This window comes from Monodelphis domestica, chromosome 1, assembly GCF_027887165.1.
Source record: "Monodelphis domestica isolate mMonDom1 chromosome 1, mMonDom1.pri, whole genome shotgun sequence".
NCBI classification, from domain to species: Eukaryota; Metazoa; Chordata; class Mammalia; order Didelphimorphia; family Didelphidae; genus Monodelphis; species Monodelphis domestica.
Window position 1 is genome coordinate 589,252,599 of NC_077227.1, and position 15,390 is coordinate 589,267,988.

General features: G+C 37.8%; 1 protein-coding gene and 1 long non-coding RNA gene across 8 annotated transcripts in view; one reads left to right on the forward strand and one right to left on the reverse strand.

Annotated features, from left to right (window-relative positions):
* Positions 1 to 15,390, forward strand: part of PSD3 (pleckstrin and Sec7 domain containing 3) — a 784,568-nt gene that overhangs the window by 317,758 nt on the left and 451,420 nt on the right. For all 7 annotated transcript variants that reach the window (XR_008915561.1, XR_008915562.1, XR_008915563.1 and 4 more), the window contains one exon: positions 4,844 to 4,952. Coding sequence is in view for 4 of the 7 variants with exons in the window: in XM_056813641.1 (XP_056669619.1) it covers positions 4,844 to 4,952 (109 nt within the window). In the remaining 3 variants the exon portion in view is untranslated. The remainder of the gene's footprint in view (positions 1 to 4,843; positions 4,953 to 15,390) is intronic.
* Positions 475 to 14,059, reverse strand: LOC130456542 (uncharacterized). Its single transcript, XR_008915565.1, has 3 exons — positions 13,555 to 14,059; positions 2,674 to 3,390; positions 475 to 990 (listed from the first exon to the last, which is right to left on the reverse strand). It is a non-coding gene; the product is annotated as an uncharacterized LOC130456542 (long non-coding RNA).

Below are 15,390 nucleotides of genomic sequence, written 5' to 3' on the forward strand. Positions count from 1 at the left end.
TCTTGTCCTTTAATACCCAGCTCAGTTGCTACTTCATTTACAGAACCACTTGTGTGTTGATCCAGATTATTAACGCTCTCTCATTGTTCTACTCTGTCTACCATTATTTGGCATTCCTTAGCTACTCACATTATAGCTTGTATTAAAGTTGTCTATGTGCTTATTTTATCCTCTGTTAAACTAAGGATCAGACCCTTCCTCTTTCCTTTTTCTCCTCTTCCCCTTTTTCTTCTCTTTCTCTCTTTTCTTTTCTATCCTACTAGCACTTAGAACAATTACTTGTAAATTTTTTAATGTGGATTTAATGATTTGTTGAATTCACTAATGATCCTGAAAGAGGGAAAACTATTTCAGGTAGCTACTATAATAAGGGACTATTTTGAATGGTAATTGATAACTAAAGATCAGGCTGTTAATCTTCTTCCTTCTTCCCTTCCTCCCTCTTTCTCCCTTCCTCCCTTCACCCTCCCTTCACCCTCCTTCTGTTGGTCTTTTAAATCTACTCAGGGTGAATTTATGATGTCTCAAATGAAATACTCTTTCTCTTTTCTATCTTAAGTAAGGGATTTATTGGGGGAAGACAGGGAAGGATAAGGAATGGAGGGAAAGAGGGTTTTGGGGGTTTTCCTAGATTGAAGGATAATTCAATTGGGAGAAATGGCTGATAGATCTGGAAGTTCAGTCACTATCACAACAGTGCTAATTAGAGAGAGAGCTGGACTTTCTTTGTCCTTCTTTCTTCTGTCTTCAAAGCCAAAGACAACCTTCAGGCTTCAGTCTCTAAAAGCCAAGAGACATCAGACCTCTTCTGTCTTCTAGGCCAAAACGTCCAGACTTTAGTTGGTCTGCTCCCTTCTTCCAATTGCCTCTCCCAGGAACATTCCAAACCAGAATGCTGTCATTTGAATGACAGGTCATCAGTACCAGCTATTCCTGTCTTGTTGCAAGCTTTCCCAATTTCTCTCTTCCACACGACATAGAAGAAAGAACCTGAATAATTAAATTAAACAAGAATTTATTAAGTGCCTACTGTGCACAAAGACCTGTGAACTATTTTTTAAAACAAAAATTGAAATGATGAACTATCCCTACTCTCAAGGAGTTTATATTCTCTTGGGGAATTAGTTGGTTTTCTTTCAAGCTAATATAACAACCATCTCTCCCCTTCCCCCCCTTTCCTCAGTCACTAAAGGATCAATGCAAAGAACTGATAACATTCCCAATCTCTTGGCATGGAACAAATTGGGGGATTAATAGGTTTCGGCTTTCCAAGAATGGTGTGGATAAAGTTCATTTTAATGAATAATAATGAATAATAAAAAAATAAGGTTAAGTCAGGGGTCTATAAAAACGGTATCTTGATTGAACAAAGTGAAGTTATCTGGTGATTTCAAACCAAACTGCAACTCTGTAGGGCTCTTGGTTTCTTTTTGTATTACTTTCTTTTTAAATGCCCCTTGCTTTAGGAAAGAAAATCATACACCCCATAATCATAATAGAACACAGGAAGCCTTGTTGGTTAATATTTGTTAATTATCTTTGTTATGACTCCTTAGAAAGTAAATCATACATGAGTCATTTTATTTATTCTGTGGTTAAAACCCAGCCATATTCAGTTGGTCATAGGTTGCTCATCTTTGTTGACAAAATAATTCCAGAAAGACTGTTCCCCTATATTTTTAAAGTAACAAAAAGTAGGATCATAGACTTATGGTTATTTAAACCTCCTTATTTTACAAAATATGAGGGAATTGAGGCCCAGTTAGGTTAAGCAACTTACTGAGATTCACATTGATAATAAGTGATAAAGGCCTGGATTTGAACTCAGGTCCTCTCACTCCAAATGCACTGTGCTTTTCCCTGTACCCTATTATAATGCTGTCTCAGTTTCCCTCATATTAAAATGATAATAATAATAATAATAATAATTATACTGCTCCCCTTGCATGGTTGTAAAATAAACCTTCAGTAAAACTTAAAGGGCTATTTATTTATGAAGTATTAGTAATTCAGCCCAATATTGCATTCCTTTATTTTTTTATTTTTGGCAGTAATATCATTCTGTTGACTCATATTGAACTAATAGTCACAGGTTTGTTTCTTTTTAACTTGAATTGCTATCCAGAAAAAGTTTCCTATTGTATACTTATGTAGTTGATTCTTTTTAATCTAAGTGTAGGGCTCTACAATTATTCCTATTATATGTATTCATATTAGATAGGCATCATTTTTATAGTCCATCCAATTCAGGGGCTCTTAACCTGGAGTAAATGAATTTTTAAAAAGATAGTTGTTCAATATAATTGGGGTTTTATGCATTTTATGTTATTGAGTAAGGGGACATAGGCTTTACCAGCCTCCCAAGGGGTGCATTACTCAATAGGAAGCTAAAAACATTGTTTTCAGATGTTGTTAATCTTCATTTTTTCATCCCCCCCCAATTAACTTTATTTGATTAAATGTGCCTGCTGCATCTTCATCTAAGTCACGGGTTTTTTAAAAAAAGACTAATAGGACAGGGCTTAGGAGAAAGAACTGTATCTGTCTCCACTAGAGACCCTTTGGGTGACAGCAATTAATCAATCAACATTCTTTCAATAGATTATTGAACCAACTCTGAAATCACATCCTGCTGACATTGTTCTCTTATGTCCATAAAGATATTTGACTAACTTTGCCAAATGCCCTTCTGAAATCCAGATGTCTTCTGTATACATCGTTTCCTGAATTACCAGTCTAGTAACTATCCAAAAAAAAAAAGGAAATTAGTTTAATCAATAGCATGACTTATATTAGGTGAAGTCTTGTTGGCTTATCATGATGACCATGTACCTTTTTAACTATTTACAAACCATGTACTTGGGAGTATTTTGGCCTTGGCTTTCTCCAACTTTTCCTCTTTTTGAGAATTATTGACTCATTCAACATTCAGCACGGGGTCATTTTCAGTCTTCTTGTGGGATTCCACAAAGATTAATGAAGCCTTTCCCAGTCCTCCTCAATCTTAGTGCTTTTCCTCTGTTATTATCTCCATTTCAGCCTGTATGTGGCTTGTTTGTACATAGTTATTTGCATGCCAGTTTCCCCATTCAATTGCGAACTCTTTGAGAGCAGAGACTGTCTTTGCTTTTCTTCCTATTCCCCACCAATGCTGGCATGGAGTAGGCTCTTAATAAAACACAACTCTTACCTTCTTTCTTAGTATCTGTTCTAAGACAGAAAAGTAGCAAGGGCTGGGCATGTGGGGTTAAGTGACTGATAAGTAGTCACGCAGCTAAGAAGTATCTAAGGTCAAATTTGAGCCCAGCTCCTCCAAACTTGAAGTACTGACCAAAGGTAGCTCAGTGATCCCAGGAGCCAGTGACTTGTCAATGATTATTTCTTAAGTGCCTAGGAATAGAAATACAAAGAATTATATTCTAGCTCATAATCTAGATATAGACACATACATCTATCAGTATGTAAAGAATAGATACAGAGTATTTTAAGAGAGAGTACACTAGCAAGTTTGACCTGGGATGTGTAAGATTCATGAGTATTCTGATAGGAGATAATACTTTAGCTGAGTCTTGATGGAAGTTAGGAATTTTTTTATTGATTAATTAAAAAAATTAATTTAATTGGCAAAGATGAAAAAGAAGGGGTATTCCAGGTATTGGGGCAGCCTGAGGAAAGATATACAGGTAAAATATAGAAAGAATAGTAAATCTAACAAATAACAAAACCAGTAGACTGTAGTTTAGCTGGATCTTATGTGAATTATATGGAAGAAAGTAAGATGAAAATGAATTGGAAAAGGTGAAGTAGTAATGGTCTTTAAATGCCAAAGATTTTATACTTAATCCTAAAAGTAGTTAGGAGTAACTAGGGCTTATAAAAAAGGAAATGGTTTGGTGAGATCTGTACTTTAGGAAGCTGTGTGGAGAATGGTTCCTGTCTGAGGGAGAGTAGGACAGAATTCTCACTCTGGGCACAATTGGGTATTTGGGACATCAAAGATAATCTATTTTAGATCCCAGTTTCATTGAACATATATAGGTGACAGTCTTCTGCCTAGGTGCTGTTTTCATTAATATACTTAGCAACATAATCTGTTACTTAATTAAATATACTTATTTATATAATTCCTTCCTTCCTTCCTTCCTTCCTTCCTTCCTTCCTTCCTTCCTTCCTTCCTTCCTTCCTTCCTTCCTTCCTTCCTTCCTTCCTTCCTTCCTTCCTTCCTTCCTTCCTTCCTTCCTTCCTTCCTTCCTTCCTTCCTTCCTTCCTTCCTTCCTTCCTTCCTTCCTTCCTTCCTTCCTTCCTTCCTCCCTCTCTCCCCCTTCTTCCTTCCTTCCTCCCTCCCTCCCTCCCTCCTTCCCTCCCTCCCTCCCTCCTTCCTTCCTTCCTTCCTTCCTCCCTTCCTTCCTCACTTCCTTCCTTCCTTCCTTCCTTCCTTCCTCCCTTCCTCCCTCCCTCCCTTCCTCCCTTCCTTCCTTTCTCCCTCCCTTCCTCCTTCCCTCCCTCCCTTCCTTCCTCCCTTTTTTTTTTCCATTTGGGGTTTTCTTATTAAGGAAACCACTGGAGTGGTATGCCATTTCCTTCTCTAGATTATTTAATATATGTGGAAACTGAGGTAGACAGGGTTAAGTGACTTGCCCAGGGTCATATAGCTAGGTAGTGTCTGAAGGTAGATTTGAACTTGGGTCTTCCTGACTCCAGGCCTGGTTCTACATTGCCCTCTGGCTGCCCTTGCTATAGAGTGGTTTTTCTAAATATGTTGTATATATGATAATTTCTTCGAGAATGATACATTTTTAAACAATAAAAGTTTTATCTGTTTTTTTTTCTTCTCATTTTGCAGGCAGAGACATTTGTTTGGGGTAACAATGGATCAGCTCATTCCAAGAGTGTTGCCAAGGCCAAATATGAATTTTTATTTGGCAGACCAGAAGAGAAAGCCCCAGAAACCAGTAAGTGTTCTTTTTTCCCCTTCACCTTGAGGCTAAGACCAGGACCTTTGGCAAGTTCCCCTCATTCTCATGTATACACCACTGTTCACAGGATTATAGAATTTCAGAGAGAAAAGGGACCTCAGAAATCAAATAGTCTTACTGTTATTTATTAATTCATTCATTCATTTATATGTCTGTCTGTAGGTATTTGTTTTTTTTTTTGTTTTTTTAAACCCTTACCTTCCGTCTTGGAGTCAATACTGTGTATTGGCTCCAAGGCAGAAGAGTGGTAAGGGCTAGGCAATGGGGGTCAAGTGACTTGCCCAGGGTCACACAGCTGGGAAGTGTCTGAGGCCAGATTTGAAACTAGAACCTCCCGTCTCTAGGCCTGGTTCTCAATCCACTGAGCTACCCAGCTGCCCCCGGTATTTGTTTTAAAAACGTTTTTATTTATGTCTTTAGCTTGTTACATCATTATCATTCCAACCCATTTTTTTTAAACTCTGACCTTCCATCTTAGAATTGATACCAAGTATTGATTCCAAGGCAGAAGAGTGGTAAGTGGGATAGACAGGTGTAAGTGACTTGCCCAGGGTCACACAGTTAGGAAGTATCTGAGGCCAGATTTGAACCCAGGACCTCCTATCACTAGGCCTCTCTCCATCTACTGAGCCACCTTGCTCCCCCTCCAACCATATTTAAACAGAAATTCTTTCTACAAAATATCCAGCAATGAGGTCATGCAGCTCTTGCTTGCAAAAGCAAGACCCTAAATGTCAGACAACCTACTGCTGTTAAAAGCAACCCATTCCAGTCAGTCAACACACATTTGTTAAACACTGACTGTATTCCAACCACTTTATTAAGCTAGACAGTGGAGGCAGCTAGGTGGCTCATTGAGAGCCAGGCCTATAGACGGGAGGTCCTGGGTTCAAATATTGACCTCAGACATTTCCTAGCTGTACCACTCAGACAAGTCACTTAACCCCCATTGCTCTGCCCTTATTCATCTGCCTTGGACTGATACACATTATTGATTCTAAGGTGGAAGGTAAGGGTTTAATTACATTTTATTTTATTTAATTTTTTCCCAATTATATGTAACAACAATTTCCAACATTTTTGAAGAGCATCGAGTCTCAAATTCTCTTTTTTCTTCCCTTCCCCCTCACCCCCCCCACCCTCCCCTTGCAAAGGTAAGCATGTTCAATCATGTAAAACATTTCCCCACACATTAATTCTTTTGTGGAAGGAAACTCAAATAGAAAAAAAAAGTGAAAGAGTGAAAAAAGTTTGCTTTGGTCTAGATTTAGACTCCACCAGTTCTTTTTCTTTGGATTAGATGGCATTTTTTGTCATGAGTCCTTTGGGTTAGTTTTTGATCATTGTATTGCAGAGAATAGCTGTTATTCACAGTTGTTCATTGTATAGCATTTCTGTCACTTTGTTCATGTTCTCCTGGTTCTGTTCATTTCATTCTGCTTCAGTCTATGTTGACTTTGCAGGTTTTTTGTTTTATTTTTAGCTTCTCTTGCTTGTCATTTCCTACAGCACAACAGTATTATTCTATTACAATCATAGAGTATAACTTACTCAACCATTCCCCAGTTGGATGGGTGTCCCCTCACTTTCTAATTTTTTGCACCCAAAAAAGAGCTGCATTAAATATTTTCAAATAGGTTCCCCCCCCCCACCTCCGCTTTTTTTCTCTCTTTGGGATACGAACCTAGTAATGGTATTTTGGGGTCAAATAATATGCACTTTTTATAGCCTTTTGGGCATAATTCAAGTTGTTCTCCATAATGATTGAATCAGTTCACAATTCCCCTAACAACTCATTTGTGCTCCAGATTTTCCATATCCCCTCCAAGTTTTGTCATTTTCATTTTCTGCCATAGTAGCCAATCAGCTAGGTATGGAGTGATGTAAAAAATAGACTTGAATACAGGACTACAATCCCCATGAGCCTTTGCTCCACTCCCCCAGAATGCCTTGTAATCTCACCTGGGCCGAGATTGAGAAGGTATTTAAGCTGATTCAAAGGCTTTTGAGGGTCTCTCAACTCTTGGACTTCCATTTTGGGGCAGGCCTGGCTTTTTTTCATAATGTAGGTGAGGTTGTGTCTAGGCCACTCTATGGCCTGGACACGTGTTTCTTATCCTGTATTTTCTTTAATCCTTAATCTTCAATAAACCTCTAAAAAATATAATACTCCTTGCAGAGAGAAACTAATTTCTACCTGCCTCAGCTCCTGCCTCAGTCTCCCCCTCTCCCCTAAATTTTAATCTTTACAGTGGTACCTTAGAGTTGTTTTGATATGCATTTCTCTAATTAATAGTGATTTAGGGCATTTTTTGCATGACTATAGAGAGCTTTAATTATTTTGTTTGAGAACTACCTATTCATATCCTTTGACCTCTTATGAACCGGGGATGATATTTTTATATATACATTTTATTTCTCCATATATTTGAGAAATAAGACCTTTATTAGAGAGATTTGTAAAAATTTTGTGCCATTCTGATTACTGTGCATTACTCTACATCCTTTTTATGTCAGTTTAATTTCCAACCTTTGCCTCTCTAAATTTTTCCTCTTTTCTGTCAATCCCCCCCCGCCCTCCGCCTTGTCTTATCCCCTTCCCCCTTTGCTTTCCTGTAGGGTAAGATATATTTCTATACCCAGTTGAATATGTATATTTTTCCTTCATTGAACCAGTTCTGATGAGAGTAAGGTTCATACAGTGTCCTCACCACCTCCTCCATCTTCCCCTCCACTGTGAATGCTCTTTTATGCCTTTTTATGTATAATAATTTAGCCCATTTACTTTTTCTCTTCGCTCTTCTCCTAATGTATTCTTCTTTCTCATGCCTTAATTTTATTTTACTTTATTTCATTCCATCATACTCAACTCATGTCCTTGGCCTCTGTCTATGTATACACCTTCTAATTTCCCTAATAATGATGAAGTTCTTTGGAGTTACAAGAATCATCTTTCCACATAGGGATGCACACAATTTTAACTTTATTGAATCATTTTGATTACTCTTTCCTGTTTATCCTTTTTATGCTTCTCTTGAATCCTTTATTTGAGAGTCAGATTTCCCAATTATCTCTTGTCTATTCATCAGGAATATTTGAAAGTCCTCTATTTGACTGAATACTCATTTTGTCCCCCAAAAGGATTATGCTCAGTTTTGCTGGTTAAGTGATTCTTGGTTGAAATCTTAGCTCCTTTGCCCTCTGGACTATCATATTCTATGCCCTCAAATCCCTCAATGTAGAAGATTCTTGTGTTATCCTGACTGTGGATCCATGATATTTGAATAGTTTCTTTTTTGACTGCTTGCAATATTTTCTTCTTGACTTGAGAGTTTTGCAATTTGACTATAATATTCCTGGGAGTTATTCTTTCAGGATCTCTTTCAGGAGGTGATTGGTAGATTCTTTTAATTTCTATTTTGCCTTCTGGAACTAGAATATCAGGGCAGTTGTCTTGATAATTTCTTTAAAGATGTCTAAGCTCTTTTTTCCCTTTTAAACATTATTTTATTTGGTCATAAGCTCTTTTTTATGGTTCTGTCTTTCAGATAGTCCAATACTTCTTAGATTCTCACTTCTGGATTTATTTCCCAGGTCATTTGTTTTTTCACATTTTCTTCTTTTTTTAAAATTCTTTTAATATTGTTTGACTGTTTATTGATGTCTTGTGGAGTCATTAGCTTCCTCTTGCTCAGTCGAATTTTTTTTAAACCCTTACCTTCCATCTTAGAATCAATACTGTGTATTGGTTCCAAGGCAGAAGAGTAGTAAGGCCTAGGCAATGGGGGTTAAGTGACTTGCCCAGGGTCACACAGAAAGGAAGTGTATGAGGCCAGATTTGATCCTAGGACCTCCCATCTCTAGGCCCAACTCTCAATCCACTGAGCTACCCAGCTGCCCCTCCCCACCCCCTTCCTAATTTTTTAGGGCATAATTTTCTTGAGCAACTTTTGTACCTTCTTTTCCATTTGGCCAATTCTACTTTCTGAAGATTTCATTTCCTCAGTGAGATTTTGTATCTCATTTTCCAAAGAGCTGATCAGTTCTCTCTTTCAAGAAATTCTTTTTGTCAGCCCATTTTTGTATATCTTTTTCCATTTGACCAAATCTGCTTTTTAAGTAAGATGTTGTTCTTTTAATTGGATTTTTGTGTCTCTATTTCCAGTTGGTCTTTGTTTTTTAATGTATTAATTTCTTCAGCATTTTTTTGGTGCCTCCTTTGTCAAGCTTTTGTCTCTTTTTTTCATGATTTTAGTTTCTTTTTCCAATTTTTCTTCTACCTTTCTCATTTGGTTTTTAAAATCCCTTTTGAACTCCTCCATTACTTCTTCCTGGGCTTGAGAGCAATCCTTATTTTTCTTGGAGGTTTTGAATACTGAGTATTAGTTTTGCTGTCTTCTTCTAATTTTATGTTTTGGTTCTCTCTTTTACTAAAATAACTTTCTGTGTTGTTTCTTTTTCTGTTTGCTCATTTTCTAGACTTTTTCTTTTAATTAAAAAAACTGTTAAAAGTTTAGCTCTGTACCTGTGGTGAGGAGAGCATTGTTCCATGCTTCATATTCTTTTTACAGATGCCTTCAGAGCTAGCTCAGATCTTTCAGTTTCTTTCTTTCAGTTCTTCCAAGGTGTTATGTGTAAACAGAGGTATATTTAATACTTTCCTGGCCTGTGCTCTGGCCTGTAACCCCAAGCACTTTTTTCCCTTTCCTCAACTTCTAAAGAAGGAGACAGCATATAAGTGAGTAGATATACACAAAATAAATAGAGAGTAGATGGGGGGGTTCATATCAAAGGGAAGACTCTAGGTTTATGGAGGAGTGGGGAAGAACTTTTGAGCTGAGATGTGAAGGAAGCCAGGGTAGCTAAGAGGAAGGAATACATTGCAGATGTGGAGTCACAGCCTGGGCAGAGGTATGGAGTCAGAGATGAGTATCCTTTGTGAAGTACAGAATGTAGTTGGATCATAGAATACATGGAGAGGAGGACATAGAAGGAGACTGAGATGGTAGGAGGGCTTATGAAGAACTTTAAATGTCAAAGAAAGGATTTTTATTTTTGATTCTGGAGGTAATAGGGAGTGATGGTAGTTCACCAAGTAAGGAGAATGACCCCATCAATCCAACACTTAAGAAAAATCACATTGGTAGCTGAGGAAAGAATGGATGGGACTGGTGGTTTAAGGCAGATGAACAATTAGATAGATATTGTGGTAGTCCCCATGAGAGGTGATGAGGGTTTGAATTAGAGTAGCTTTAATTGTTAAAATTTTTTAGTTTTATCAAGTCAGATCTTCCTCTGTAGTTGTTCTTATTAAATCTGAGAACCATTTGTTTAGTCAAGCAGTAAACATTTATTGAGAACTTACTATGGGACAGCTAGATGGCTCAATGGATAGGGAGCCAGGCCTAGGAGATGGGAAATCTTGGGTTCAAATGTGACCTAAGACACTTTCTAGCTGTGTGACCCTGGGCAAGTCACTTAGCCCCCATTGCCTAACCCCTACTGCTCACCTGCCTTGGAACTGATACCTAGTATTGATTCTAAGATATAAGGTAAGGGTTAAAAAAACCTACTATGTGCAGGGTACTATGCTAAGTGTTAGAGATACAGAGAAAGTCAAATGACATTTCTTGATCTAAAGGAGCTCCCAGTCTAAGGGTGGACACGGCATGCAACCAGATATGTACAAATAAGTTATATACAAGATAATTTGGAAATATTCAACAGGAAGAAGACACTAGAATAAAATGAGACCAGAAAAGGCTTCTAATTAGTAGTAGGATTGTAGCTGGAACTTGAAGGAAACCAGGGAAGCCAAGAGAAGGAGATGAAGAAAGAGAACATTTCAGGTATGGAGGAGACTCAGAGAAAATGTCCAGAATCAGGATATGGAGTAACTCATTCAAGGAAGAGCAAGGAAGACAGTTGCATTGGATCAGCCTATGAAGAGGTATAAAAAGCCTGGAAGGCCATGAGTCTCACTTTTTATTAGGTTTTCATTATAATTTATATTAAATATTAAAAAAGGGTGTGTCTCTTAGCATCAGTGGGAATTGAAAACAATTTACTCAGGATTCTACCCATTTTAACTCCAATGTCCCAAATCAGAGAGAACACACTATTTTAAAAATAACACACAGACTGGGACTCAAATAAAATTCTTGCTAACTTTTTCTGTTTTGGGGTTTGATGATTCTGAAGGATGGGGATAACAACTATCAACATTACTGTGAAGTTCAAATGGGATAACAGAAAAAGAGCTCTGAAAAATTTAAAGGGCTATAGAAATATCAGTAAAGTCCCTTAAAAAAACTCTTTGGTTCTGTCTTAGTATCAATACTGGGTATAGGTAAGGACTAGGTAGTGGGGGGTTAGGTGACTTGCCTGGTGTGATAAAGTTAGGAAGTGTCTGAGGTCAGATTTGATCCCAGGACCTCCTGTTTCTAGACTGGTTCTCTGAGCCACTTTACTGCCCCCTAAATTCATATTTTTTATAGTGACTCTGTATATAGATATTTCTTTTCTATGAGTCAACGAAGAGATGGTTAAATTACATCAGTTCCAGTTTTGCTACTTACTACTGCTGGGACCTTGGGTGATCCACCTGCCCAATTTTGTATTTTCAGCTGCAAAATATGGGACTTGGTCTGGTTGATCTCTGATGCCTCGTTTAGTTCTTATTCCATGATCCAGAATTTCCAAAGCTCTTTCCCCTATTCCCTTCATCTTTCACTTCACTGACAAATTTCCTCCTATATATACTTCTTTTCCCTTTAACTGAAGTAAGTGAAATTTTCACCTACTCAGAGAAAATATAAAAAGCTTATATTTTTCTCTTGTTAATAGAAAAGCCCATTCTCCTTTTCCTGGCATGGTTGAACTAATAGCTTACTAAAAGTTATCCTTCCCTTAGCTCTTATTATCTCATGTCCAGGGATATCATATTTTATATCAAAACAGAATTTAAACATTGTAGATTGTTATCTAGTTTGCTTAAGTGATGTTTTTATTTCTGTGATGACACACCCCCTCCTAGGTATTTGCTGATGTATTTATTTGCTGGGGGAAAAAAAAGAGCATTCATTGAGCACCTGCAGAGTACAAGGCAGCCGTAAAGGATATAAGACCTCTAATAGAGTGGTCCTACTCTCCAATTTATAATCTAATATATGGTTTTAAAAAGAACCAACTTTAAAACAGGGCACTGAATTTGGGGAAAGGGTATTTGTGAATTTAAGATGTGGGTTTAAGTGAAAAGAGTTATTACATAGCAAAGTAGAAGACCTGACTTCTGGCTCCTCATTCTGTCACTGGCTGCGCCATTTCAGTTGTGTGTGACCCCATTTGGGGTTTTCTTGGCAAGGATCTTGGAGTGGTTTGCCATTTTCTTCTCCAACTCATTTGACAGAGGAGGAAACTCAGGCAAACGAGGTTAAGTGACTTGCTCAGGATCCCACAGAAATTGGTATCTGAGGCCAGATTTTATCTCATAAAGATGAGTCTTCTTGATTTCAAGTCCAGTGCTCCATCCACAGTTTTATCTAGCTGCCCTTAGCTGTAAGACCATGAGCCAAACTAAGATCGAGTTGAACCAAGTCATCATGAAGGCCCCTTTTAACTATAAAGTTTTATGACTTCAGAGGAGAGATTGCTTACTTTGATTGGAATTTTTCCTCTGATACCTATTGGTTGTGTGATGATAATGAAAGGCAAGTTGCCTCTTGTAGCCAGTTTTCTCATAGGTTATAGCTTATAATGCCTACCTATGTCATGAGTTGTTGAGGGGATAAGATGAGATAATTTAAGCATAAAATGAGGTAGTGACACAATAGAAAGTACTCTCAGTTTAGAGTCTGTAGAGGCTTCCTTTCAAGTGCTGCCTTTGACATTTTATAGCTCTATGACATGGGTTAGTCACTTAACTTTTCTGACCCTGATCTCCCTCATTTATAAAATGGGTGTAATAATATCGGTCACATTTATATTACCAAGTCATTGTATCAAGTGACACAGTGTATGGAAGCTATTTTTAAATCTTATTGTACTATATAAAGTCTAATCTTGTCATTTAAAAAATATAAAGTATCTTGTTAACTTTAAAGTACTATATACATGTTAACTCTTATCATTACTAGATACGTGTGAACTATTAGCATCTCCTTACAGGTAAGCAACAAACGTTCCAACAGAGATACATAGCCAGGAGTGTCAGGAAAAGGGCCTGAGTATGACTTCAAGATCACAGTCCTTTCTCTTGGACCATATTCTCGAAGAGAGGGTGGATTGGAGTAATGAGTGGGGAGGCAGGAATTTGTGGTGATGCTAAAGTCAGCATCCTTTCCTTTGGCCCATTTGCCATCTCATAGATAGTGGATTAGAAGAGTGAGAGTCTGAAGGAAGAGTATTTCTTGACCAGGAAACTGGAACAAAGGCTACAGCATACCTTCGCTCTCTGGAGAGGGAGCAGATTCAAATTTGGATCATTTCCAGGAAATTAACTCTTTCCTTATTTTCACATAGTTATCAGAACATATACTTGCCCACTTGTAAAAACTCTCAGAGTTGCTTTATAACATACTCATCTGTTAGCAAGAAGCTGCCAGAAATGAAGACACAGGTGATGGTGATGGAGTGGAGAAGGACTGTATTGCTACTTGAACTTGTTTGATTGACATATCTCTTCTCACACCTGTCTTTAAAAACAAAACAAGAACGTTTTAAAGGCAGTGGATAAATAGATGCTAACTTTGTAGTTTCTGTCACCAGAGCATTTTCAGTTCTGAATTGGGAACTGGCCTTGTTCCTATAGCTCCCACCCTTTTCCCTCAGTGCTTTAAACTGCTTGAGTAAATAAATATCCAGCATGACAAGGCATGCTTATAGCTAGAGGCATGCTGGTGTATAATGACAGTGTCTTCAGTGAAGATTCAAAACAAAGACTTAGAAGGCAGGATTTCGTGGTAGCCCAGTGATATTACTGCTTTGCATTATTTGACTTCCCTTGGCTAAGAAATAGGCAGGAGGGATTTTCCTTGAAGTGGGGAAGCCAAGGTTTGGAAAGTCTCTTGAATAGATGAATTAGTACCATGAGACCATGAGGAATTCCTGCCAGGTGTGTTCAGTCATCTTCTACTCCCCACTCAAAAATCTTTTCTAGCTACATTCAGCTCACTAGCCACTGAAGGATCCTGTTTCATTTTTAGAGAGCTTTGTTAGGTGTCATTGGCCTCCTTCTTTTTCCTTCCATATTGCTTCCATATCTTTACTCCCTGGATTTTCACTGTCTCCTGGAAAGTTCTCCTTTCTCATTCCTGCCTTTTGTCCTCCTTGGATTCCTTCATGTCTTAACTAAAGCCAAACCTGCAAAAAACACTTCCTGGTTCTCCTTACTCTCAGTGCCTCCCCTCTTTCGATGATTTCTTATTTATCTTGGTAGAGCTCATTTGTACAGTCTTTTGCATGTTACTCTCATTAGATTTTGAATTCCTTAAAAGCAGGGACTGTCTTTTGCCTTTTTTTGTATCCCCAGATCTTAGCATCTACCTAGTAGGCACTTAATAAATGCTTGCTGATTTGACTTAAGAAACGTGCCCTTGGATAGTTGGTCCCCAAGTAACTCTTCCTTGGTGGTTTTATTTTTGTCTTATGGATAAGCTACACAATCTATTCTCTTCTACTCCAGGGCTCTAGAGAGAGTTGAATACAGTGGCCATCTTGTTCCCTCTACTCCCATGTCTTTTCTTCTCCAGGTTAAACACTCTTAGTTCATTTGAAAAGGCCTTTTATGATAGTTTCAAGCTGAAAATCTTGTGCCATTTGGTGATATACAAGTAGAAATAGCTTAGTAATAGCTCCTTGTACAAACAACATGGACTTTGGATGCCATTCCTTGAGGTGGGCTAAAACCATCCCTCAACTATTATTGTTTGATCAAGCTTCCTGTACCATAACTTCATAGCTAATTGAGGATTTAGCAAAATTTACTTTGTATATGCAAGCTGAAGCTTGCTGTCCTTGGAATCCCCACCACTAGCACTACCTCATGTATAAGTCAGCCTCTCAGTAATATATTTATAAAGAACTAGAATTACCATTACTGTAAGGGAAGGGAACTGGGCTTTGAGTCAAGGGACTGGGATTCTTCTGAGTATTGGATTCTTGGAGATGTAGCCCAAGGTGGGGGTATTACTGATGCTTTTCTAGGCCTATTCTCTGCCTATTTTGGAGAGATGTAAAGACTCACTGGAGTATTGTAAAAGCCTGTTTTAGAATCACAGAATTTAGAACTAGAAATGTCTTTAGGAGTTGAAAAATCCAATTTCCTAATTATTTACAGACATTTTTCATTTAGTATTAGTATATTAGTATATATTTTTTCTTTTTTTGAAAACCCTTCTGTTTTAGAATCAATACT